Source organism: Hemicordylus capensis, chromosome 2 (genome assembly GCF_027244095.1).
Source record: "Hemicordylus capensis ecotype Gifberg chromosome 2, rHemCap1.1.pri, whole genome shotgun sequence".
NCBI classification, from domain to species: Eukaryota; Metazoa; Chordata; class Lepidosauria; order Squamata; family Cordylidae; genus Hemicordylus; species Hemicordylus capensis.
In genome coordinates this window covers 271,700,536-271,727,679 of record NC_069658.1, presented here as the reverse complement: position 1 = coordinate 271,727,679, position 27,144 = coordinate 271,700,536, and the positions used below count along the sequence as shown (strand labels likewise).

Genomic DNA, 27,144 nt, shown 5'->3' with positions numbered 1-27,144 from the left:
ACCCTATGCACGTTTACTGAGAACCTGCACCAAGTTCAGTGGTACTTAAAGGTAAAGTATACCGTCGAGTCAGTGTCAACCCCTGGTGACCACAGAGCCCTGTAGTTGAGATGATGCCTTTCAATATCTTTCCTATATCACTGCTGCCCAATATAGGTGTTTCCATTAGTCTGGGAAACATACCAACAGGAATTCGAACCAGCTACCAGGTAAATGCACAGATAATGCAGTCTTAACTGTAACACACGTTGTTTAGGTTTTATATTAGCACAGGAAATACAAAGGAGCTGAAGTCTTGATATATTCCCCTGAATTCCTTATATGACTTCACCTTTCTTAGAGTAATTAGTGACTTAAAACTACAGTTGCTGAACTAGAACAACAGACACAGTCTGATATCAACTTGTCATTCAATGCACCGAAAAGTCAAATTCTTTCCCATCAGCTAGTTAAGGAACACAGACTGCTACAGCATACTAAATTCACAAATCACACATGGAATAATGTGTTCTCTTATCATGATGGACATCCTCATTCTAATGTTCAAGCCTCCCATTTCCAGGTTACCAACCAAGTGAAATTCTACCCTCAAACATTTAAGAATGAGCCGATGACTTGGTCATCCATCGTAATAAAAGTATACCCCAAAGCCATTAGAGACAAGTGATGTCAAAGAGAAAGGAGCCTTTGCCTCTTCCATTCATAGAGAATGATGGAAAAAATGAAGAGCCTTCTGGGACTCTACCATTTGAAACAGTATATGAAGGCTTGCATTTTCTAAATATCCCCCTCTTGTTAAAAAACAACAACTATCCTGTACATATGATAACCTAGTACAACAGAGAACATTTTTGAGACATAGGTAATGTGCATATAGGAAGGGCTAGACTAGAACCTTTCACCCTGATATTCTGGTGTTCTACATACAAGCAGTTTTTAAATTGAAAAACATTTAAGCATTCAATCTCACACCTGTGATCTTTTTAGAAGGCCCTGACTACCTCATTTGCTGAACATGTAGCTCAGCTCTGAAGTTCTTCACTTTACAGAACAGACTTTCATTCATGTTTCGCATCTAGTCTCTTGAATATTCCACACTTCATGCAGAGAAGTGACTTGGCATAGGCAACACAGAATCACTGGCATGCTGTGGTTTGAGGCATTCCATGTGGTCGCATGATGTAATTGTGCTAATACATGACAAGAGAATGAGAAGAATGTTCACTTCTTTTAAAGAAAAGTCCATCATGCCAGGTACGAACGATGTCTGGTTTACAAAACTATGAACATCATACAGCACCAATGAAAAAATACAACAATTTGCAGAGTTGCAGACAATTCTGACATATTATGGTGCTGATGGGACAAGCATACCTGAAGAAAAACTGGGTCAGAATGGGTTATCGACATACCTTTTCTGGGGACAATGGTATCAAGCTGATCTAATGGTAATTGAGAATCCAGGTAATGGGATCACCCTTGGAAAACCTGACATATATAACCCATTCCAAGCAACATTTATGTGGGTCAAACTATATGTCAGCTGCATAGTCAGAGTCCTGCTTTTTCTAGTGTAAAAAGCATGTGGAGGTGGTGGGGGATCCAGAGTGATTGTGGTAGGGAGTGGGGTTAACCTTTTCCTCCACTGTGGTCCCAATCTGGACTGTGGCCCCCATGCATGCTGTTTATGTTAGAAAAATTCAAGCATACAGACCCCAATCACACAACAGACATATCGTCTTATTTGGCTCTATGTGTGTATAAGATTTTTTTGAAGCCTTCCTATGAATATCAGAGGCTATGTCACCCGAACCACAGTTCTAACAAGAGTCTCTGGGCTATGCAAAAGCATTCCAAGACTGTCTACCTTCATCCTGCATGATGCTGGTGTATTTGCCTTGGATATAATCTCACTCTAACACAATTATTGTCTAAAAGCTTAAAATTGAATTGGAATTAACAAATAATATATGAAAAATCCTGGCTGACACCCAGACTAACATGGCATGTGCAACGTTAATGTTTCATATGCGTAACAGGGGAGATGCTATCACCTCCCCTCCCTTCTGTGCATCACAAAAACATGTCCCTAAGGGTTGTGGGACTCTCAGGGACATATTTTCAAGAGGCACAGAGGTTGGTAGAAAGATTTAGTAAAAATTGGCCTTCCCGCACGGCACATGTGAAACATTATTCATGGTATCCAGCATTTGTATGGATGTACACTTTTAAGCAGTGAAATGAATCTTTCAATATTGGCAAACTAACCTAGTAACAATAAAGCTGAAATTACTGATTTACCTAACCAAAACGATACTTTACGCAGGATATAAGTGATATGGGATGCAATCTTATTAGAAAGTCCTTATATTTTGTCAGAAAGAGGCTGAGATAATTCTACAAACCTCTTTAAAGCCTTTCATTTTCCTTGTTCTGAGCAAAAATCTGTGTACCTCAGACAATACCCAAAGCCTCCTATCAGTGTGTCTTTAATTCAGGTTTACTGTTCAGAACCACTCCACATAGAATTACTCCAAGCTACTGATGATAAGAAGATTGCCAAATTGTAACACAGCAGACCTGCTAGACTGGCAATATGAATACCACCCTAGGATCTAATCGGCAGCTATCTACTCTAAAATGGTTCAAACTTGCCTGCCTTAAGTGAAGCCAATAGATTTACTTCTATCAGGATCCTTATTTGGCAATGTATGTGTAAATTAACTACCTATCCAGGTACAGTTATAAAAAGGTATTGCATATGTACTAATTTTTTTTAACAGACATAGGCACCACAAAAATAGGAGTTCCTGCCACAAACCCTGCATTTCCACAGCCACAGTGCTGATTGACCTGCATCTGCTCATTTTTATGCTTGTATTTTATAGTTTTTAAATTAAATTTGTTTTATATTTTTAGCTTAATATTTTAATTGGCATTTTTATTGTATGTTTTTTAACTTTTGTAAACTGCCTTCGGGTTGTTTTTAATGAAAGGCGGCATATAAATTCAACAATCAATCAATCAATCAATCAATCAATCAATACTGGAGTCTAGCGAAGGTGTAGACTTTGAACTGCTGTAAACAAGAGAGATGGAGCCACTCATTAATGGCAAGCCAGAGAAGGTGGGGCACGGAAGACACGTGGGGACCCCCTCTGTGGTGCCATCAGAGTTACCTGTGTCTCATCCAGAAAAGAAAATGCTAATCCCATACACACATTTCCTCCCATTTTAGTGAAGAGCTACAGAAATATTACACAAATCACAGGATGCCTAAAGCACAGAGAGAATTGTGGGAAGTAGCTGATTTTAATGCTATGAGACATACAATATAAACCATGATCTGTTCCCCAAACTCTGACTGCCCTAACTGTGCGATTACAAAAGAATGAGGTCAGGCCTGGCTTACCTGGGATGGGAATAATGGGAATGCTTTCGTTTGGCACCACTCGAGGTGAACTGCTGTCCTCGACGTAGAAATGAGCTGTCTGAAAACATTTTCTGTGAATGGAAGAAAAATATCATCAGTACTTCCGGGCGTGTGCGATAGCCGACAAAAGAAGCCTGCAAGGCATTTCAACAGTCAGGGAGCCACACGCACGTGTTCCATAGAGTTATATTTCTGATTTCATTTGTTAATGCCAGTGACTGTCACTGGCCACTGAAAAGTGCTCCTACTAGAAACACGCATTTAATTTATAAGCACCATGCTTCTTATCTATTATTAAAGTGTATGCTATACAGCTGCATACAATATAAAGTATATGCCATACAGTTAAGCAGCCCAGGAATTTTAGTTCCCAAACCTTGTGGCTTCTGTTGCAAGCGTTTTTAAACAAGGAAACTTTGAGGATACATTTTTTTCTACTCAGGAACAACCCTTCTCAAAAGAGATGTCCACAACAAGAACAGCCGCCAATGTCCATCTTGAGTTGAACTTTATTACTTAATGCCAGGTAAACAGTGTACAGCATCCAAAACAGAAAACACGTTGCCTGCGCACTATTTTCTTAGGAAAGTGAAAGTCGTGGCACAAAAGAACTTTGCCTCCTCAAGCTCCTTGCAGCTGTGCAGTCCCCTTCCCAGTCTCCTCCTGCAAAATAACAAGCAGCACAGATGCTGCACAGCAAAAGCCTGCTGTGGCTGTCAACAGAGGCCCCCCAGAAAGTGAGTCTGAAAAGGCCAGAGGACAACTCAAATGCGGCATGCCAGTGCTACCAACACCCCAACTTAAGGCTTGTCATAGACCTGTTTGGCTTTCTTTTTACCTGTACTTAATGCAAAGCAGAGAGCACAAGCTGGTCATCCCAGAGAAGGCACTGAGGAGAAGAGCATCCAGAGATCCAATGAGCTGCTGCATGGTGTGGCTAAGCAAGGCAGGGTTTTCCAACAGCAGCGTCACTGCTCATTGCTGCCTTAATGAGCTGCTTGAGGCTGGAACTGAATATTTAATGAGTCTTGCTCAGCATGAGCAGCTATTGTGACGAGAGAAGGGGCTGCTCTCAGCTGTCAGGAGCTCTTAACAATAGCCCGGCCAGAGCAGAGAGATCCCTCTTCCTGCCTTGCTTAATGAACTGCTCCTCAACACCTGTGCCGAGCCTTTAAACACAGCCTCAATTCGCTTCCCTGACATGCAAGTGGCTGCCTGTGCTCAGAAACGTTTTCAACTTTTCTGCCGCCCAGGACTGGTGTTACAGCTGGTGTGACGGCCAGGCAGAAAAGCCCACTCCATCCTGTCGGCTTTGCTGACACTGTCAAAGCAATTTGTACTCCCATTGTTTCCAGCATAGATACATAGCAGAGGGCTTAAAAAAAAAAAAAGGAACACAAAGCAATGCAACTCACACAGCTTTTCAAAGGTCATACACATCTCTTGCAAGAAGTTGTGAACATTTTAATGTTCGTACAATCCAGGCATATAGGACCTGTATGCATTTTCACAACTTCTTGTAAGAGATGTATATGGCCTTTGAAAAGCTGTGTGAGTTGCACAGCTTTGGTTGTGTTCCTTTTTCTTTTTTTTAATGTGATGCTAAACAAACTATTTGTGCTTCTGCTTGGGGGGGGAAATTAAAATAGGAACCATGGAGGGATTAGGATTGGGACCATGCTATTTGAGTGTTTATTCCTTCCTCTATGTACCATGTTCCTAATGAAAATGGCCCTTGAAACTGCCATTTGCCTCTGGAGGAAAACTCCCACTGGTACCAACAGCAGCTTCCCTCCTAAGGCAAGTCATTTTGTTGTTGTTGTTGGGACCATGGCAGGGGATAAAGGGTTAAACATGTCCTCCTTTCATGCCAGGCTCAATCCTGATTGGGATCTCCTCACCCAGCCTGCCATTAAAAAAGAAAGAAAAAAGGGCAGCATAAAGTATATGTTGTTACTTGTAGTTTGGCCTTAAGGCTAGGTATCCAATAAAAGTTTTTATAATAAGGGGCAAGATGGACTTCTGGCAATATTTCTGAATCTTTTTGAACTCATCTGTTTCCGATAAATTTACTTGACCATCTAACCCTGACACCAACCCAATGTTCCACAGGTGAGCAAGCAGTGACCTCCTTGTATGCGGTCTTTAGGCATACAGGCTACTGCCACTTGTGAAAATATGTGGGACTGGATAAACATCAACAGTGACATTTGAAGGGGAATGGAACAGGACCACTTTTTGGCATGCCCTCCCATCAAACCATACAGAAGGAAACATAATAAGAAAGCAGAAACCTTTTCAGAGCTCACTTCTTTCCAAACCACTTTAGGAAGAAGGAGCAATGAGAGTGCAGTCAACCCCACCTATCTAAGGAGGGTCCTCTGCCCAGAGGATCTCTGACCTCAGCTGATGAGTGGATAAAGGCTCCACAGGGCTTTAAACTCCACTCCAGGAACTCCATGGCTTACCTTACAGTTTGATAACCACTACACTATGGTGTTTTAAGCTAAGAAGCATCCATTATGGTAAATGGAGCTGTGATACTTTGGAATAAAAATGTATTGAACTATGGGGCACATCTATATTATTAATTCTCCAAGACGGGCCATGCGTGGGGACGTGGTAGAAAGGAGGTGATTGGCTGACAGAGGGGGGAGAGTTCCGGAGCAGCAGGGAGTTTTGTGGGGTGGCTGGAAAGCAGTTTGACAGTTGGCTTGGGGGCGCCATGAAGCAGCAGGGAGCTCGGAGGCTGGGGGTGGCTTCAGGACCTGGACAGTTGGCTCTGGGGGCTGCGGGCGGCAGGCGGTTGCCTGAGCTGCGCCATGAAGCAGCAGGGAGCTCGGAGGCTGTCAGGCGAGCAGGTGACAGTCCCTGGCAGTGGCAGGGGGAAGCAAGGACTGCAAGACAGAGATAGAAAGATGGAGGACAGAGAGTGTGAGCGAGAGAGTTGCGGGGGGGAGCGGGCGAGAGAGTTGTGGGGGCAGCAAGAGCGAGCAAGAGAGTTGCGGGGGCAGCGAGAGTGGGCGAGAGAGCTGTGGGGGCGGCGAGAGCACTGTGAAGGTGCGATGCCACAGGATCAGTGCAAGACCACACAGATGCTCTGTGCAGGGTCAGCTAGTATATATTTATTTTCATTTCAGATCCTGCCCTGTCTCCCAAGGGCTCAAGTGGCCTACTTGTGGGTTTTTTCCACCCCCTCCTCACAACAGCCCTCTGAGACAGAATGGGCAATTATGGCCACTTCTACTACCACAAACCAAGGAGCACACCACACACTTATTTCTCCTCTGCCTATGCCCTCCATTCCTGCATTCATCCAATCCCCTCCCTACCTCTACAATACATGAACTGTGTCATGTGTGAATTCCTTCCCATCCAATCTCCCCAACCCCCGTGGATTCCCAGACCCCACAAGCCCTGGTGGTTCCCTCCACAAGCCCTGTCACTCCCTCAATCCCCACTGATTTCTTCTTCCAAGCCCTCTACTTAGTAGTGGCAGCAGAGGCAGACACTTCTGTCATTTCTGTTCCTTGTCTTGCCTTGCCTTTGCAAAAGGCAGAGGGCAGTGCAGAGTGGTGGGATGGGATTTCAAGACATTTCCTGCCACGCTCTTTACTGTCCTTTGCCTTTTGAAATAGAAGGGGAGGATAAGTGGGAGGAAGGAAAAGGGCAAGGATGGCGGCGGCCTGCAGGTGTGGCTTCTGGGAGATGGTGGGCTGTGTGAGGGACCTGGAGGTGGCCATTCACTGCCTCTGCCCATCTGCCCCTCAAGGTGATTGCTGCTCTGGTCTCATTAGTAGGATGGCTTTGGGCTCAAGGCAATCCACTTTACTTCATAACATAAGGTGGGGTTTGAACCCAAGTCTCACGCACTATCCTCTACCTCATGTTGACTCTCAGGGATATTATAACAGGGACATCTGGCAAACCCAACTACTGTGCACTTATGGCACTTTATAAATAATAAAAGCAATAAGATAGCTAAATTCATAGAACCACTGAAACAATAGGCAGCCACCAAAGATCACATTTCACAGCATGGTTTTACTCACAGCAGACTTCTGCTTCCAGACAGTCTGTCTTTTCATAACTGCACACGGGTTCGCAGCAAGCATACTTTGTTTGGAACACTCTGCAGTGAAGTGATGCATGGGCATCCAAGGTGTGTGACATATGCCCAAACATTCCTACAAAAAATAGTTTTTCTCTTCCCTGAATAGCTTTGATTGCCCTTCTCGCCTGTTAAGCAAGGAGGGCCTTCCTTTCTACTTGGTTTGCCTTTATTTGGAGCTGTGAACACCCTGGGGGCACAGAAGGGAATAAATCAGCTGCAGTAAGAGGAAGGGCTAAGAATATAAAGCAGGCAGAACATGCATGTGTTTGATGCATTCAGGGCTTTCTCAACTGAGTGAGATCTTCAGAAAACTATGGAGGATGGCTTCTGGTACTGTATTCCTTAAGAAAGACACACGCTTCATCTTAGCATATTTATATTTTTGACAGAAGAAATATGTAAATCCACCTGTCACTGGATTTTCATCCCAGAAGAGTCTATATAAGTCATTAACTTTAGCCTGTTCTATTTTTATAAAATATATAATTATAGTTTACACTGATAGTTTACATCTTGTTTAGAAGCCCAATATAATTAAGAAAATATAACAAAAAAGTTGACACACAGTGCACTGAGATAATCTGGTTCTGACTTGCCCTAATGTGATTGGCTATTTCCTCAATGATCAGAGTGTATCAAATTGTTCAAACTAAACTACTGCCCCTAAAATACCAAAATGCTCTTCTTCCAGTGTTAAAAATTAGACAGTTTAGCTGTGATTAGACTTTTGATATTATTTATTAGAATAACAAGAAGAATATAACATAAGCAACCACAGGTTAGTGTAGTTAAATGGCTTTTAAAAAACCAATACTACTTTTGTTTTGTTTTAAAATAGTGGCCAACATGATGGGAAGCCCTATGCCAACATTATCATAAAGATATGAGTAAATGTTGCTACAATTGATTCATTCCATTCAGTGTATATCTAACACTGCCCAATCATCTACTGTTATATTCTCTAACCATAGTTAGCCCAAAACACAGTGGCCAAGTTCAGACATACAGGATAACTGCAGTTATAGGTGGCTACGTGAAACCATAGTTATGGGTCAAAAACTAACTCTGTTTTGCCTGGCCAAACTCCAACTGGGACCTTAGGTTATCTCTAAGCTTCGCCACCAGCAATTGTGGTTTTGCCACCAAAGCGTTACACCTGAGTGCAGACTCAGCTATAACCATGGTTTTGCACCTATTCCAAACCCCAATCATAGAGATGGCAGCCTAGAACCGCCCAGGGATTTGCCAGCTCTACATACACCATGGATTTCTCTGGCTGGCTCTTCAGAGAACACTCTCTGTGCCCACAATCTCCTCCCCTATCATGCCCATTCTGCCTGGCAACAGCGACATGTGCAGGGAACTCTAAAGAGACAGCCCTCACTCAACTCCCTACTGAAAGCCGCTGCCAAGGGGGAAGATGTTTCCTTGGGGCATGCCTGGGGTTGGGGGTGGTGCATGGCGGAGAGGCGCTGGCAAACGTAGATGCTCTCACCGTCTGAATCAAGCAGGCAGCAGTGTGTTCAGAAACACAGGTGGGGTGGGGTGGCCAGAACACACTGGAGCACAGTGTTTCAGCAATGCACCCTGGCAGACCCCCCCAAAAGGTGGCGGCACTACAGAAACCCCGTTTCATTTTGTGTCCAAGACATCTGAGGCCCTCGCAGAGCAACCTGTGCAGTCTCCTCACCCACAGCCAGCAAGGCCAGCCTGTATTGGAAAAGGAGCTGCCCAATGGTCAGGTGTGCGGCATCAGTGGGAACAGGGCAGACATGAGGTTGCAGGCAGGGGTTGACAATGCACCCACACCATGGGCCCTCTTCTCGAGAGCAAGGCCAGGAAAGATATGTTGCCCTTGCTGTGCTGACCCCGCATTATCTCCTAACTAGTTTTATGCCCCCCAAAATGCCAGCTGACACCAGTGAGGGTGTGCAGTGCACATGGGCTTCCGCGATGGGGATGCACAGTCCAATTGCAGTGCACCTGTCCCTCACCTCCTTAACTAACACCACAATGGAGTAGATTTCCTAGTAGCTGCTTGTGAACAAAGTGATGGGAATGGTTTGTGAAAATACAGAGAGAGTAGTTGTTCTGAACCATTGCCTTCCCCATGAAGAAGCCTTGCCATTGTCTGCAAGGTTACTCATTAGGTCCCCAGCCGCAGGGGATGTGTGCATGAGGGAAGGAGTGAGTTAAGGATGGGGGCAGGTGGAAGGAGCCTTATCCTGCCATAACAATGGACTTCTGTTATTCAGATGGAAGCCATTCTAGGCCATCCTTGGCCTGTCTACAGAGCACTCCTGATAGCTCCCAAGGAGCAACAGATGAATCTGTCAATGATAGCCACCCCATCCATCCTTGCCCTTATCTATTGCCCTGCAGCTGGCACATCCTTTGATGTGCTCCAGCATGCTATCGTTTAATGTTTCAAGCTGCTAACTATTGCATGGCCCTCGAGGCCATGAGCACGCTATGTCCCTGCACCTGGCCCAATTCCTGGACATGTGTGCTTCTGGCCTGGCCACACTCCCACACATCCAGACCTACAGGAGCATGCATGAGGTGGCCAACCTAACAGCATACACCCACCCTAACCCACAGGCATGTGACCAGCTCTTTCTGGCTGCCCACGACCTCAGGTTTGGAGTTGAGGGCCATCTGCACCAAACAATAGATTCCTGGCCTCCCTCTTTCTCCGGCCCTTTGGCTTTCGCAGGTGCCAGCGTGATGGACAGCAGCCAAACTGCTTATCCAGTCAGAAAGGGTCGGGCGAGGCCCTGGAGTGAAGGGAGACCTGGGCATTTGTCAAGACCTGGACCAGCAAGAGAGTTCAGAACCAGCTGTGGAGCATCTTCAGAAACAAGGTGACTTATGCTTGAATTTCTGACCAGATGCTTTGCCATGGCTATCACAGGTCTGCTATGCAGTTGAAAGAGAGGCTGTAGCACCTTAAAAAAAATCAAAGCAGTTACAGCACACAAGATGTCCGGAGTGGAGCCCTGGACAAGGTCCCACTACGGCCTGCTTGCTACAGTGCTGTTGGACAGGATGGAAGGTACACAGCGGATAGCTTCCACCCCATCCCTGACAAGAGTCCAAGGTTCAGCCAGTTGGCTTCCCTGATAGCCGCGCAGAGCCTTGGTAGGGCCTCTCCACCATCATCCATCATGGTCAGCATTTGGCAAGTAACATCCACCACCATGAACATTGGAGGGCGCAGCCCTTCTCCCCTCTGGGACTCCAGGCAGAGCTCCATCTGGCCTGCCACTTCACACCAAGCTGCTGCTGCCCTTCAGCTGCAAGGAGAACTAGGTGTTGGGGAGACCTCCAGGGCTGCAGGAGGCCAGGAACCAGTGCCAGTCTGTTTGATGGACCAGATTGCTCGCCTCTTCACAGAAGCACTTCACACTGTACAAGAGGGAAAGGAGGGGGGACAGTGATGGGCCTGACAATGAGAAACTGGTTCAGCACTACCCAGAATCCCTTGACCTGTTCATGTCCAAGAACGAGCTGACCACAGGGGTGGGTACAAGGCTAGAGGGTGAATTACTTGAAACACCATGGGAACAGACCACTGTTGAAGACACATGCTTGGAGCTGATCCTGCTAGAGCGCTGTTGGTTGGAGGGGCAAAATGACTGTTCCCTTGGGGACAAAGGAGCCATTGAGCCAGAGCAAAACAATGAGTGCAGAATCATGCAGCTCTTTTCTGTAAGGTGCCTGGGGTTGCTGATGGGTGGCCGGGTGATTGGTTAAGAGTGGCTAGGGTGGGGAGCGTGCTTTGGGTAGGTGTGTCTTATGAGCACACCCACCCAATCAATGAATTGATTCATTTCAAGGAGTGCTGTGGGTGCTGGGTTGGAAACAGGCATCCTGCCAGGGCTCTAGTTTGTTGTGTCTGGGTGGATGTACCTCAAGAGCACGTGGGTGGCTGAGTGGTGGCGCTGTGTGGGACTCCAACTCTAAAATTCCTCTTCCTCTCCATGCCTCCACTTTCGCCAGATACACCACCAAGGGAAGACCATGCATAGCCACTGCTTCGGCCGGTGGAACAGCCAATTGAGTCAGACATAAGAACAGCCCTGCTGGATCAGGCACAAGGCCCATTTAGTCCAGCATCCTGTTTCACACAGTGGTCCATCAGATGCTGCTGGAAGCCTACAGGCAGGAGTTGAGGGCATGCCTTCTCTCCTGCTGTTACTCCCCTGCAACTGGTATGCAGAGGTATCCTGCAACTGGTATGCAACTGGTATCCTGCCTCTGAGGTTGGAGGTGGACTATAGCCCTCTGAAAAGTAGCCGTTGATAGACTTCTCCTCCATGGTTATCCAAGCCCCTCTTAAAGCCATCCAGGTTATTGACTGCCACCACATCTTGTGGCAGAGAATTCCACAAGTTGATTATGCATTGTGTGAAAAAGTACTTCTGTTTGTTGGTCCTAAATTTACTGGTAATTTTATGAGATGATCTAGTGTTATGTGAGAGGGAGAAAAATTTCTCACTTTCCACTTTCTCCACACCATGCATGATTTTATAGACCTCTATCATGTCTCCCCGCAGTCATCTTTTTTTCAAACTAAAAAGCCTCAGGTGTTTCCTGGTTCTACAATGTCCTTTTCTAGGTGGTGACCAGAATTGGACACAGTACTCCAAGTGTGGCTGCACCATACTTTTATATAAGGGCATTATAATATTAGCAGTTTTATTTCCAATCCCCTTCCTAATGATCCCTAGCATGGAATTTGCCTTTTTCACAGCTGCCGCACATTGAGTTGACACTTTCAACGAGCTGTTCACCACGACTGCAAGATCCCTCTCCTGGTCAGTCACCGACAGCTCAGATCCCATCAGCATATACGTGAAGTTGGTGTTTTTCTTCCCAATGTGCATCACTTTACACTTGCCAACATTAGACTGCATCTGCCATTTTGTCACCTCCTCACTCAGTTTGGAGAGATCCCTTTGGAGCTCCTCAGAATTTGTTTTGGATTTCACTACCCTAAATAGTTTGGTACCATCGGCAAATCTGGCCATCTTGCTGCTTACCCCAACTTTTAGATCATTTATGAATAAATTAAAAGCACAGCTCCCAGTACAGATCCCTGGGGAGCCCCACTTCTTATTTCCCTCCATTATAAAACTCTCCATTTATACCTACCCTCTGTTTCTTGTTCTTCAACCAGTTAGCAATCCACACATGTACTTGTCTCCTTATCCCATGACTGCCAAGTTTTTTCAAGGGTCTTTTTCATGAGGAACTTTGTTGGAAGCTTTTTGAAAGTCCAGGTATACAATGTCAACCAGATCACTTTTATCCACACACCTGTCAACACTCTCAAAGAACTCCCAAAGGTTCGTGAGGCAAGATTTACCTTTGCAGAAGCCATGCTGCTTCTCAAGCAGCAGGACCTGTTCTTCTATGTGCTTAACAATTTTATCCTTGAGAATGTTTTCCATCAATTTGCCTGGAACAGACGTTAAGCAAACTGGCCTGTAATTTCCCAGATCGCCCCTGGATCCCTTTTTGAAAATCAGCGTTACATTGGATACTTTCCACACCTCTGGTACAGAGCCTGATTGTAGGGATAAGATCTATTTTTGCAAGGAGGTCGGCAATTTAACATTTGACTCATTCATTCATTCATTTACATTTTATAACCCGCTCTTTCTCCAAGGAGCCCAGAGCGGTGTACTACATACTTCAGTTTCTCCTCACAACAACCCTGTGAAGTAGGGGTTAGGTTAGTTCTTTAAGGACTCTTGGATAGATGCCATCTGGCCCTGGTGATTTGCTAGTTTTGAATTTTTCCAGACAGTTTAGAACATCATCTCTTGTCACTTCTATCTGACTTAGTTATTATCCTCCATCCCTGAAAAGCCTGGTTTGGGAACAGGTATATGCTCAGTATCCTCTGCTGTGAAGACAGACGCATGTCTCATTTAGCTTTTCTGCAACCTCCATGTCCTCCAACCTCCATATCATCCTTAATGATCCCTTTCACACCTCGTTGTCTAATGGTCTAACTGCCTCCCTGGCAGGTTTCCTGCTCCTGATGTATTTAAAGAACTTTTTGTTATTCCCCTTGATGCTTTTAGATAAATGTCCCTTAAACTCTCTTTTTGTCTCCCTTATTGTCACCTTGTGTTTCTTTTGCCAGTCCTGCCTGGCAAGCCCCTGGACGAGCCAGCATGGCACAGATCCATAGCCTGAGGAAGATTGACTGTCTCCAGATGGTGAAGGGTCCATGAAGGGTCATGGCGCACTGATACCTTCCAGGGCACCTGCGAGGTGCTGTGCAAAATGGGCATGAGGGAGTTCATGGATTACATGATCCACATGGGTGACACAAGAGAGGTGATGGCAGGCTTCCAGGAGAAGGGGGTCCTGTGCATCTGAGCCTGTATTGATGGGGCTCATGTGGACATTCTGGGGGGCCCCTGGTTGGCATGGCCAGTACTATGGGCACAAGCACTACTACACCACAACGTTGCAAGATGTGGGGGACTTGATGAGGCGTTTCAGTGATGTCTATGCTGGGGTGTCAGGCAGGAGCCATGACATGGCCACTGAACCTCCACTCTGGCCTCCATACTCGTCCATGGCACCTGGGTCAAGATCCTGGCTGTTGAGGTGGGCGGTAGGATGGTGAAGCCGGTGATATTCGGAGACCGGGGGGTACAACCTTCAGGAGTGGATGGGCACCCCTTACCATGCACCCAAGAATGCCACGGAGAGGCACTTCAAGCACTGGCACAGAAGCATCAGGATGGTGGTGGGCATTCAGGAGGCTTAAGGCCCACTGGTGGGCCTTGCTGGACATGGAGGAGGACCTGGTGCCCAATGTGCTTGTGACTTCCTACATCCTACACAACATCTGCAAGTCAATTGGTGATGCCCTGCTTGAGGAGCCCATGGACCTGTCCACACATCAAGAGGGCGAGGAGGGAGGCAGCGGAGACAGTTATTCTGACCTGCAACCATCTTCAGCTCAGCCTGAGAATCACATTAGATATGAGGGCATCAAGGGCGGTGAAAGCGGCCTTCGTAAGACACGCCTGGGAGCATCTCCCCCCCAACAGGTTTATGGTGCCAGAAGGTTCCAGGTTCATGGTGCCAGAAGAGCTTGACAGCCTTTAAACTGCTGAGACATGCATGGGAATATTGCCCACACCTGTGCCAGCAGGCTGATTGAAGATAGTAAGCACCTGGTCCCTGCCATGCTCACGGGAGCCCTGCCAGCTTACAGAAATGTTTTGCAATAAAGTTAAGCCATTCATCTTACAAGCTCTGTGTTTCTTTTCAATCAAGGTGCGCAGGTTCCCAACTCACACCTGGCCACTGCTGTGGAAAGTGGCATGGAAGGGTGCAAGGAACCTCTGGGTGGGGGTCGTGGACGTAAAGGTATAGTGAATGGTTTTGGGGTTGTTCAGACCCCCCCCCCAGTCCTTCTAGGTGCGGCCCAACTGGTATACCACTGCCACCACCTGTTCATAACCTTGGGAAGGGTTTACTGACTCTTTCCCCTTGGGGTTGACTAGACTGGGCCGAACAGTCCCCTCCAAAAGCCTGAAACTGTAAATTGGTCCCTTGAAATGCAATATTGGCAAATTGGGGTTCCTCTGGCCCAGGGCTAGAGAGGCATGTGACTGGGGGCCCTCCTTTCCCCACTGAGTACTCAGAAAACAATATTAACAGTGTCAAAAAAAGCTTTATTGTTACAAAGAGATATGTATAGGAGAAAAGGGGAAATAGAGAAGGTGGCTTCAGTCTTGTTAATATATTCAGGCAATACAGAAAAACAAAAGAACAAATGGACACAAACTAACTTCAGATACCGTGTTTCCCCGAAAATAAGACAGTGTCTTATATTAATTTTAGCCCCCAAAAATGCACTAGGGCATATTAGCGGTACATCAGAAATTACTGCTAGGTCTTACTTTCGGGGTAGGTCTTACTTTCTGGGAAACAGGGTACTTAGGGCTGTGTCTTTAGGGCTGTTATTCTCCACAGGCTTCCAAGTAATCTCTTCAGCTTATACTGAGCAAGGTTCTAGGTAGAGAGACAGAAAGGCGCTTTCCCCACCTTCTCCAGGGCAATGGGCACTTTTGGTGGGTGGTAAGTGGTGTGTGCTGACTAGAAAGGGCTCCCTGAGGGTGGCGGGGAGCAATGAGGGAAGGGACATGAGAAACCCCTTTCAGGTGGTGCTTGGCAGTAGGGTGCATGGCTGTGAATGGCACCACTGATAGAGCAGCCCTGGAGGGGAGGAAGGTGAGTGACACCAATAGTGGTAAGCAAGCCGGGGTGTTCCCCCACTGCCCTGCCATGTCCTGCCCTGTGGAGGATGTTGAAAAGCAGTGATGCCTCCCACCCGTGAACAGAACCCCCAACCCCCTATGAGGATGTGTGCCCCTCCATTGTAGAGTAACAGCCCTGTGAGACACTTTAGAACTGGAAAAGGTGCAGAAGAGGGAAACCAAGGTGATCAGGGGCCTAGAGCACCTTCCTTATGAGGAAAGGCTACAACACCTGGGGCTTTTTAGTTTACAAAAAAAGATGACTGCGGGAGACATGATAGAGGTCTATAAAATCATGCATGATGTGGAGAAAGTGGACAGAGAGACATTTTTCTCCTTCTCACATAACACCAGAACCAGGAGTCATCCCATGAAATAGATTGCCAGGAAATCTAGGACCAACAAACGGAAGTACTTTTTCACACAATGCACAATCAACTTGTGGAATTCTCTGCCACAAGATGTGGTGACAGCCAACAACCTGGATTGCTTTAAGAGGGATTTGGATAACTTCATGGAGGAGGTCTATCATTGGCTACTAGTCGGAGGCCTATAGGCCACCTCCAGCCTTAAAGGCAGGATGCCTCTGAGGACCAGTTGCAGGGGAGTAACAGCAGGAGGGAGGGCATGGCCTCAACTCCTGTCTCTAGGCTTCCAGTGGCATCTGGTGAGCCACTGTGTGAAACAGGATGCTGGACTAGATGGGCTTTGGGCCTGATCCAGCAGAGCTGTTCTAATATTCTTATGTTTTGTGCAGCACACTTATTGAGACAGCATAGGTGGAAGTGCAGAGAGGAAGGGGTTATGTTGCCATGGGTGCGAGGCCCAGTGGCAAAGCTGGAGATAGCCAAGCATGGGGGAAACACCCCTTGGCAATCGTGGCCAATTGCGGTCGAGCCGCTGACACAGGGACACTTTGCCAACAGTCTGGCCATAGAGATGGGCGGGATCAGCCAGTGAGACTGAGAGGCAGGGAGGGGCTCCCCTCTCCTGCAACTCCAGTTTGGCTGGAAGTCTGGCTGCAACTCCAGTTTGTTGAATGTCTGCAGTGTGAATTGGAGTTAGGAACTGTAACCCAGCCATGATTAACTGCAATCATACTGTACATCTGAACACAGCCAGTAATGCCAAGTTGCTTCTAACCATGGATTCAAACAGAAATGTAGAGTTTACTCTGATTAGCAAAAACTCTGGTGCACATATTGATGCTAACCATATTAACTCCATAAATAAAAGAGGGAAAGAGAGATCCAGAGGAGCCTGTGAGGCACTGCTGACTGCCTAAACACAGATAAGTGATCGGACAGCATTGTGTCCACACAAAACCATTGTTTAAAATGTTTTTGCAATGCTGGTTTAAAAAAATAAATGAAAAAGGTAATTACCATACTAAGATTGCCTCCTATGCATATGTACCTGTGAGTGAGTCATTCTGAAATCAATGAACCCCTTTCTGAATAAATAGGCTTAGGGCTGTGATGTACGTGACCTAAATGCCTCCTACAGTCACCATTTCTGTTCCCTTAACAAAGGCAGTTCCCTCTGTGTGGGTAGATCACTATGCACTCACATACTTATGTACTTGCTTGTAGCACAGCATAATAACAAAGAAATATAAAATCACAGAAAGTTGAGCTCTAGTTGATCAAAAATCTTGGTATTATCAGCAGAAAACAACCCATCACAGAGGCCTGACACACCAACAGAGTAAAATAACTGGTCCATACAAAGGATTAATAGTATATGTTGGACCCTATAGAAATATATCAGGACTGAGCAACAAAACCCTATATGGAAAGGAGACTTCCGAATGTGGACAAAACAGTGCAGCAAAGAATATTCTGCACAGGAGCAGTAAATCAGGTACCTCAAAACACAAGTACAGTGAGGCTCACAAGAAACTGCACTGTAGGGATGTGTATGAACCAAGAATGTAGGGAAGTGCACGAACCAAGGTTTGTGCACTGGTTCAGTGCCATGGGGAGTGGAGCAGGGAGCAGGATCTTTAAAAAACAGGAGAGCAGGTCCTTGCCTGCTCTCCACCGACGCATGCAGTGTCCTGCTGCTGCGGCGCTTTCCCCAAGAACCTGCATATGGCACCGGGATGCCCATAGTGTCTGAGATCAGCATGGTGTTGCTGTCCATAAAAATGGCCCCTGCACATACGTGGATGACATGTGCGTCTTGGTGCTGCGGAGTCCATGCACAATCCTACTGCACTGATGCTTCTTCTGAAAAGCAAACTAACTGGATCCTTTGAGCTGAGCTGCATCACAATTCTGACATGCAGACAAGTGGTGAACAGAATGTAATAAGGACGACTGCAATTTCCATGCAATTGATGGGAATGGCACATGTTTTTTCCAGTGCACCTCCTGCTCCTAAACATGCCCCATTCAGATACATTGCAACAAAACATAATGACAGAAAGCAGAGGCTGGCCAAATTCAGGTTAGAAAAAAAGGCTCAAATCAATAATACTGAAATATCTCACAGAGTATTATATCACTTTAGGGAGGAAATTACATAATGAGAAGAATCAACCCCCTTCAGATTCATGAAAACTTTCCTTGAATGGTGATGCATTTGGGGGTGGAGGTCTGCTGAGTATTCAATTGACTGTTCCCAAAGTCATTACAGGGCTTATCTCTCACAAATCACCTCATATATACTTCCCAAGCTCTCTTTTGGCAAGAAAGGAGGCACTCAGGCCAGGCAGCTCTTGTCCTCAGCTCCTGAAAAGACCAACAGCCTGAGACAATGTTTTATTAACATTCTGTAATTTTCTTCTTTTAATATTGTGGCGGTATAAAAATGTAGTTAATAATAATAATAATAATAATAATAATAATAATAATAATAAACAAGATATAGGCTATATTAATATAGGCTATACCTCCCTCGCAGCTCAGGTGGAAGAGGAATGCTGCAAGTCTATCAAACAGTACAGGAGGAGAAAAGAGGCCTTGAAGAATATATCAAGGACAGTGAAGAAGACGCACTTCAAATGGTCAATAATGCGAAACTATTCAACACCAATGAAACAAAGCAGGCCTACAAGAAAGAACAAGTCAAGAATCGAGCAGAAAAATGGAGATATAAGCCCCTGCATGGTCAATATTTGCACAATATAAGTGGAAAATCAGACATCACCAAGACCTGGCAATGGCTTAAGAATGGCAACTTGAAGAAAGAAACAGAGGGTTTAATACTGGCTGCACAAGAACAGGCACTAAGAACAAATGCAATAAGAGCAAAAGTAGAAAAATCCACCACAAACAGCAAGTGCCGCCTTTGTAAAGAAGCAGATGAAACAGTGGACCACCTAATCAGCTGTTGTAAAAAGATCGCACAGACTGACTACAAACAAAGGCATGACAAAGAAGCAGAGATGATACACTGGAACATCTGCAAAAAATACAAGCTACCTGTAGCCAAACATTGGTGGGACCATCAAATTGAAAAAGTTGAAGAAAACGAAGATGTAAAAATATTATGGGACTTCCGACTATAAACAGACAAACATCTGCCACACAATATACCAGATATAACTGTAGTCGAGAAGAAAGAAAAACAAGTTAAAATAATCGACATAGCAATACCAGGGGATAGCAGAATAGAAGAAAAAGAAATAGAAAAAATCACCAAATACAAAGATCTACAAATTGAAATTGAAAGGCTGTGGCAGAAAAAGACCAAAATAATCCCAGTGGTAATTGGCACCCTGGATGCAGTTCCAAAAGACCTTGAGGAGCACCTCAATACCATAGGTGCCACAGAAATCACCATCAGCCAATTACAAAAAACAGCTTTACTGGGAACAGCCTATATTCTGCGACGATATCTATAACAATTGACAATAAAATTCAGCCATCCCAGGTCCTTGGGAAGGACTCGATGTCTGAATAAAACAAACCAGTCAATAACACCTGTCTGACTGTGTAAACAAGAAATAATAAATGTTTTGAGTTCTGCTTCCTTCACTCTCTCCTCCCAGGTTAGGAGCAAACCAGCCTGGAAGTGGGGCCATCCTGGATTCTTTCAGGATCCTAATACTTTCAGGATACAGGCTTTTTTTTTTTTTTTTTAACACCCCAGAGTTTAACCTGGCTTCTCTTTCAGCATTGGAGGGTTGGATCTAAGTTCCCACTAATTTGCTTTGCCTTTTATGAGCCCGGCTACAGCGGTCTGTTTCGGAGTTTCACCCTTGCAATCAAGTGAATGGGAAATATGGGGTGGGGATGAGGTGAGGAGTCAGGACTTTTGGTCAACAGCTGTGGGGACAGTTTTGTTTTTCTGCAAACATATAAAGTATGAAGTTCACAGCAAAACATGAAACTAATGTTCAAAAGCTTGGTAAGTGTGCCAATACAGCATCTGAGCAGAAAGCTGCAGTTTGTTATTAGCATATAGATTGCATTTTGAACAACAAAAAATTCTTAATTTGGGATTTCTCATTTCTGATCCTGTACCATTTACTGCTACTACATTTTCATACTTCTACAATTATGAAAGTTTGCCACTTTAGGTTATTAAAGCCACGATTTTCACAATTATCAGAAGAGGTCACAAACACATTCCTCACAGAGCTGCAACGTACATTCCATGTCCACTCCTGAAACGACTCCTAACATATTTATTATGACAATCATTTGCATAAGGTCTAAGTACTAGAGATGTTTCCTTATTTGGGAAAAGGAACTAATCTTGAATGAATGCATCTTAGTAAACATTTGAATCCATATTTATTAGAGAGATATAGTTGCAAACATAGTGAAATACTTTTAGAATTGTAGAAACAATTCCATAATCTCATAGTTGAAATGGCATTCTTCATTCCCATTCCAGAACAATCCCGGCAGCCCACATGTTTTCTGCACATCACTGAGAACTCTGTTGTCTTTGAAAGGGACCAGTGTATTCACTGAAGCAGACCCATCGTTCTCTCACCACCACCTCCCCAAGCCCCATATGCTTATTTTTTGGCTGAGCTTCCCCAGGGAGCAATAGCCATGTGAGACCTCAGACAGACCACTGTGTGAATGAGCAACAAAATACAAGGAGGGCTACGCTGCGAGACAAAGACACCATATTTCAAAGTTAGGACAGAATTCTGAGAGCAGCCGTGGCGAGGGGGGTGGGGAGACATGAGAAAAAAACCCCTCCTAACAACAGCATGCTTTCCTAGCTGAATCCTGTTACGTACAAACAAAGAAGTGCAAAGTAATATGCAAGGCAGAGCTGCATTTTTAACCTTTTTTTTTTTTTGCAAAACTTAGGAGACATTCAGAGTTTCTGTTTCTTATAAATGTCTATTATTATAGACTTCTATTATTTCAGATTTTTAAAATTTATTTTGATCTTCTGTTGGCACGAAAAGGGGAAAGAGGGAGGCCTGTGCACCAGTTGGAGGAGAGAGTCTGGGACTTAAGGAATTAAAGGCAGGAGTGGCCAGATTCTTGCCCTCTTCAGGATTCCAAGTGTGAGTTGCAGGACTGATTTTTTCTAGCAGCCAGTGGAGACTTGGTCTTTTGCAGACACTCCTGAAAATAATAATCCATATTCCAGGATTCTAGCACTAAAACTTCTTGAGGGAAAATATTAGTTCAACATGAAAAGAACCCTGCTATATATGTCTGAAAATCCACATGGAGTTGGACCTAAGCCAGAGCACTGGTCCATTGAGCTCAGTCTTTTCTATAGACTGGTGGTGAATCTCCAGTATTTCAAGCAAGGGTCTTTCACAGCCCCACCTGAAGATGTCAGGGACTGAACTTGAGATCCTCTGCATACAAAGCTCATGCTCTACCCTTGGATTATTATGATCCTCCCCATTTTAGTCCAGATCCTGTTCGCGACAGTGATCAGCCAGATAATTCTGCGAAGTCCACTGTCAAGGAGTGAAGAAGGCCTTCCATCACTGCCCCTCAGCAGCTGGTATTCAGTAGCATATTACTCCTGAACAAGGAGGTTTCACAGATCCATAGGGGCTAATAGCCACTGATAGACCTGTCTTCCATACATTGTCTAGTCCCATTTTAAAACCATCAAAGCTCATGGCCATTACCACATCTTGTGGCAGTGAATTCCATAAATGTACTGAGAGAAAAAGCACATTATTTTGTCTGTTTTGAATCTGCTGTCAATCCATTTCACTGGACTGATAGCATTTCAATACAAAGCCCCAGTGTTATGTGAGAGGGAGACACATTTCTATTAACTGTCTCCACACCATGCATACCTTTATAAACATTTTTCATGTTTGCTCTTAATTGTCTTTTGTTTCCTAGACTAAAAAACACATTCACATTTTCTCATAGCGAAGGTTCTCCAGCTATATTTTGAATGTCCCTTTCTAGCTCTACAATATTCTTTTTGAGATGGGGAAAACAGCATGCCAAATATGGCAGCACCATAGATTGATATGAAGTCAGTATATATCAGCTATCCTAGTTTCAATCCCTTTCCAAGCATTGATGCTACCTTGGAAAAATGTGAGCTGTGCTTTCTTGCTCATTTGTCAGTGCAGTGTAAAACTGTAATCAGAGTCTCATATCAGTTTCAGTCAAGTAGCAAGAGGATAAACTGGGTCAAAATGTCCTATGACTGAGAAAGAGGAGAGTTTATTTGATTTTATTTTGACTTGCGTATAGCAGAAGTTTAGATATAGTTTTGAAAAGTTCTTAAGTGACCTGTGCCCAGATTCTAAGCATCAGAGTCAAGATATAGGAATCGTTTCACATGTCGCAACATGCAGCAAAAGGGTAGAAATGGGAATCACTTGCACACTTGAATTTTGGTGTAATATCACCCTCCTGCTGCCATGGGGCTGTGATATATACTTATTACAATATTCAATATACACAGTTTTAGATTGAAAGAGACCTCCAAGGCAATTTACAGAAAACAACAGTTGAAAAACAATAACCAACATCCAGACTAATGTTACACACACTGGATAATGTTTTACACAACCCTCAGACATATTTTCAGGAGGCACAGCTGGCTGCAGAGGGAAGGGGGGGTCAGCAAAATTATTTCTCCCCCTTGTGCATGTGAAATATTTGGCACATGCATCATTCGTCGGATGTCAGCAAATGAGACCATTCTAAAGTACCATACATTCTACTCTGTCAGAAAATCTAGCAGCACCAGGAGAATTAACAGGATCACATTCCCCCGATGCATCTTCCTACACATGCCACCCTGTAGGACAATTAAGGCAATTTCAGCCTCTAAAGCAGGCTGAATTAATAGCATGCATTTGCTAAAACTGCGCCATGTGAATCAGCTCATGTAACTTACATGGATTTGCAAATAAGTTGTCTGCTAACCCACAGTTCCAGAAACAATGAGTGCTACTGATGGCAAAAGTGTACAGATGTGGCTATGTATAGCGACCACTTTGCATTTTAAAACATCTGTTCCTCCTCAGACATCTGACAGCATGAAAACTTGCAGCAGCTCCTTGGAAAGCATCTACAGCCTGGAAGCACAAATGCTGCAGATCAAGTCTGACCCAGAATTAACTGAAAGGCCAGCATGTGCAAGCTTCATTGAAGTGAATGGGGGCTATAGAGAAGCAATGATGGGTGGACTGTGCCTCAAGATGACACCTGCTTGCAGTCTGCAAAGCATTAGACAGGGTCATCAGTCACTGACTTTTACAAGCAAATCATGTAGGCTCTAGCAATTAAGAAGCCTACAGAGAGAAAGCCCACACGATCAACCAATCCACTGAATATTAATAAGTGCCTAGCCTGTCTGTGTGATATTGCGCTCATGTGGGAGAGCATCTGTGTTGTCTTTCACAAAAGGACATAATGGGGCCAAAAATATCTGTTTCTGACAAGATTTTGCTTCAAGGGCCCAGTTGAGAGCTTCCAAAGGTGGCAATAACTCCAGCAAGCAGCAGAAGGAAATTTGAATGGGAATGCAACAGCAAAATGGATATTACAACAGGAAGCACACCCAAACCTCTGTAATGTATACATTACATACACATATCAGGCGGCATAAAAATATGATAGATTGATAGATAGATAGATAGATAGATAGATAGAGAAAGAGAGTGTGTGTGTGTGTGTGTGTGTGTGTGTGTGTGTGTGTGTGTATATATATATATATATATATATATATATATATATATATATATATATCTATCTCAGTACTGTATACCTGCATTTAATGGTCTGGCTGATTACTCTTTTGCTCTGACTCCTGCCATGTACAAGTAGAAGCCCATGTGCTATAGAGGATAGAGGAAGTGGTTTAGGCTGCTGCAACACTGGTAGCGAGAGGATGAACCTGCAAAGCACATGATGGAGCTTAACCATGATGGAGCTTAACCATGATGGAGCTTTACCATGATGGAGCTTAAACACAAAACCCTACCAAGACTAGATCTGTTAATCCATATTAAAGCACTGCATGGGAGAGAGACTGTTCAGGAGCAGAAATTCTGAATTCTATTTTACAGTTTCAAATATTGCCAAGCATACACAAAATGAAACATTGATCATAATAAAAATTAAAGTCCTACTAAATCTAACAGGAATCTTAGTAACAATGTTCAGTGTGTAATCATTTCACAGATGCATTGTTAATAAAATGTTCCAGCATGTTGAAAATAAACCACCTCAGCCAACAGAAACACTTAAGAAAAATCTATTATTCAGATCAGCTCCTCTGCTCTTTCCCAATTTCTCTGCCATTAGGAACCACCCACAATCTACTAATTGCTTTTTCACAGTCAAGGAAAATTGACACTTGTCACATTAACAGAAAAGTTCTCCACAGAAAAGGAAGCCAACTTGAAAAAAGACTCCTCATAGTTTATTTAACCCCCCCCTCCACACACAAACAACTTGGAAGTACTCATCATCAGAATAAATCTTAGTAAATATTTTAAATGACATGCAATATTTCCCCAAGAGTTGCAGTACTATTATTATTCTTTTCAAGTTCTTCCTAGTATACTGTTTTCCATGCAAGTTGCAATCGATTCAGAACAGACAACCATTACATGGGATGCACATTCCAGACAAGGAGGCTGTTCTCATGAGCAGCCAAGTTTGGGCTCAGCTGCCCGTGAGAACCACCAGGATCTGCGCAGATCCTGGTGGTGCTGCAAAGCTAAACCCAGCGCCAAAGTCCGGCTCTTAGCCGAGGTTAAGGGTGTAAACGTGCCCTTAACTTAGCTCCTGTGATCGTGCGTCACTGTTATCATGTCTCACAGCTTGCAGCTTGCTCTGACACAGAGATCGGCACCTAGAATGGCTTGTGAACCACATGAGTTCAGAGTAGCCATTTGGGGGAAGGTAGGTTGAACCCTGCTTTCCCCCCACCCGTCCAACCGTGCGCACACATGTGGTCCTGAAAATAGCCCCAATATAGACAGAATTCACTGTCACAGACTTAGATGGCTTTTCAAAGCTTTAGATACAATAATGGAGGAGAGGTTTATCCATGGCTATTAACGAAGAGAGCTCAATGGAAACTCATATGAGGCTGCCTTATACTCAGGCTGTTGATGCATCTGGGCTAAGTTTTGTCTATTCTGGCAGTGGCTCTCTAGTCTCAGAAAGGAGACTTTCCCAGCACCTGCTACATGAACCTTTTAATTGGAGATGCTGGGAACTGAACTTTCTGCACACAAAGTACAAAGCACCACTGAGCTAGAGCCCCCCGCCCTCCCTTCTAGGCCTGCTAGTGGAAATATTCTAAAGTGGTGAGCCAGAGGATTGAACGAACTGTATCATGGAGATATGGGCCCGGCCCATTACAGCACACACTATAAAAAACAAAACAAAAACCTTCTTCAGATGCAGTATACCTCTGAGTGCCAAATGCTGCGAACAATCAGGGGACACCTGTTCTTGCTTGTGAGCTTCCTAGGGGCATCTGACTGGCCACTGTTGAAGACAAAGTGCTGGACTAGATGGACCTCTGGTTTGATCCTGCAAGGCACAGAACTCCTTAACACAGCAACTCCCGTAGTCCCTCAGGAAGTTTTCAGAATTTTGGTTGGTATGATTTACTAATAATTTCCCTTTCAGGATTAAAGCAGCGATCCTGCACCCTCCATGTGCAGAGAGCAGGGTGTAGAGGTGCTCTCCACAGGATGCCACATAACCCTCCTTTTCCCCACCATGCACCTCTGAACCAGGTGGCAGCACTAGTGTAGCTGTAATTGGGAGGGTGTATTCTAAAAAGAAGAGCTGCCCCCGGGTTCCCGGAAATGAGAGGCCACTAAGGGCCCCTCACCTGCAGGCCTCCTCGCTCACCGGACTACCTTCCCCTCCTCCCTTGGATTACCTGCCACCAACGTCACTATGCCCCTGATGGCATGCAGTGCAACAAACCATTCAGATCACATGCCCATTCCATGTCATACCAGCAGCACTCTTTCCCCAAGCCCTTGGATGCAGTACTACTCCTGCTTCTGTGGCTAGGCATGCTCTACATTTCTAAAATAGTATGACTTCTGTGAAATATCACAAGCACACTGGAAGAGCAAAATAATACCTTAAAATTAAACCAGTCATCACCATTCCATTGTATACTTTCCAAATAGAATCCATTGATGGGATTTGTTTCAATCACAGAAGGGTGGGAACATAAGAATAGCCCTGCTGGATCAGGCCAAAGTCCTATCTAGTCCAGCATCCTTTTTAAAAAAAACAGTGGCCCACCAGATGCCTCTGAGAAGCCCACAGGCAAGAGCGGAAGACATGCCCTCTCTCTTGCTGTTGCTTCCCTTCAACTGGTATTTAGAGGCAAGATGGCTGGAGGTGGCCTATATTCACCAGACTAGTAGCCATTGATAGACCTGTACTCCATGAATTTGTCTAAGCCCCTTTTAAAGCCATCCAAGCTAGTGGCCATCACCATATAAGAACAGAAGAAAAGCCCTTCTGGACGGCCCAAGGCCTGTCTAGTCCAACATCCTGCTTCACCAGATGCAGTTGAGGGCATGCTCTCTCTCCTACTGCTACTCCCATGCAACTGGTATTTTGCATCTTGCCTCTGAGGCTCGAGGTGGCCTATAGCCCTCTGACTAGTAGCCATTCATAGACCTCCCCTCCATGAATTTATGTCAACCTCTCTTAAAGCCATCCAGACTGTTGGCTGTCAAGAAATCATATGGCAGAGAATTCCATAGGTTGATTATATATTGTGTGGGAAAAGTACTTCCTTTTGTCCTAAATTTCTTGGCAATCAATTTCATTGGATGACTCCCGGTTCTAGTGTTATGCGAGAGGGAGAAACATTTCTCATTTTCTCCACACCATGCATTATTT

At 44.8% G+C, this 27,144-nt stretch overlaps 1 protein-coding gene across 11 annotated transcripts in view; it reads right to left on the bottom strand.

The window, feature by feature from the left end:
* Positions 1–27,144, bottom strand: part of PTPRG (protein tyrosine phosphatase receptor type G) — a 799,529-nt gene that overhangs the window by 91,928 nt on the left and 680,457 nt on the right. For all 11 annotated transcript variants that reach the window (XM_053287905.1, XM_053287902.1, XM_053287906.1 and 8 more), the window contains one exon: positions 3,413–3,504. In XM_053287905.1, the coding sequence (XP_053143880.1) occupies positions 3,413–3,504 (92 nt within the window). The remainder of the gene's footprint in view (positions 1–3,412; positions 3,505–27,144) is intronic.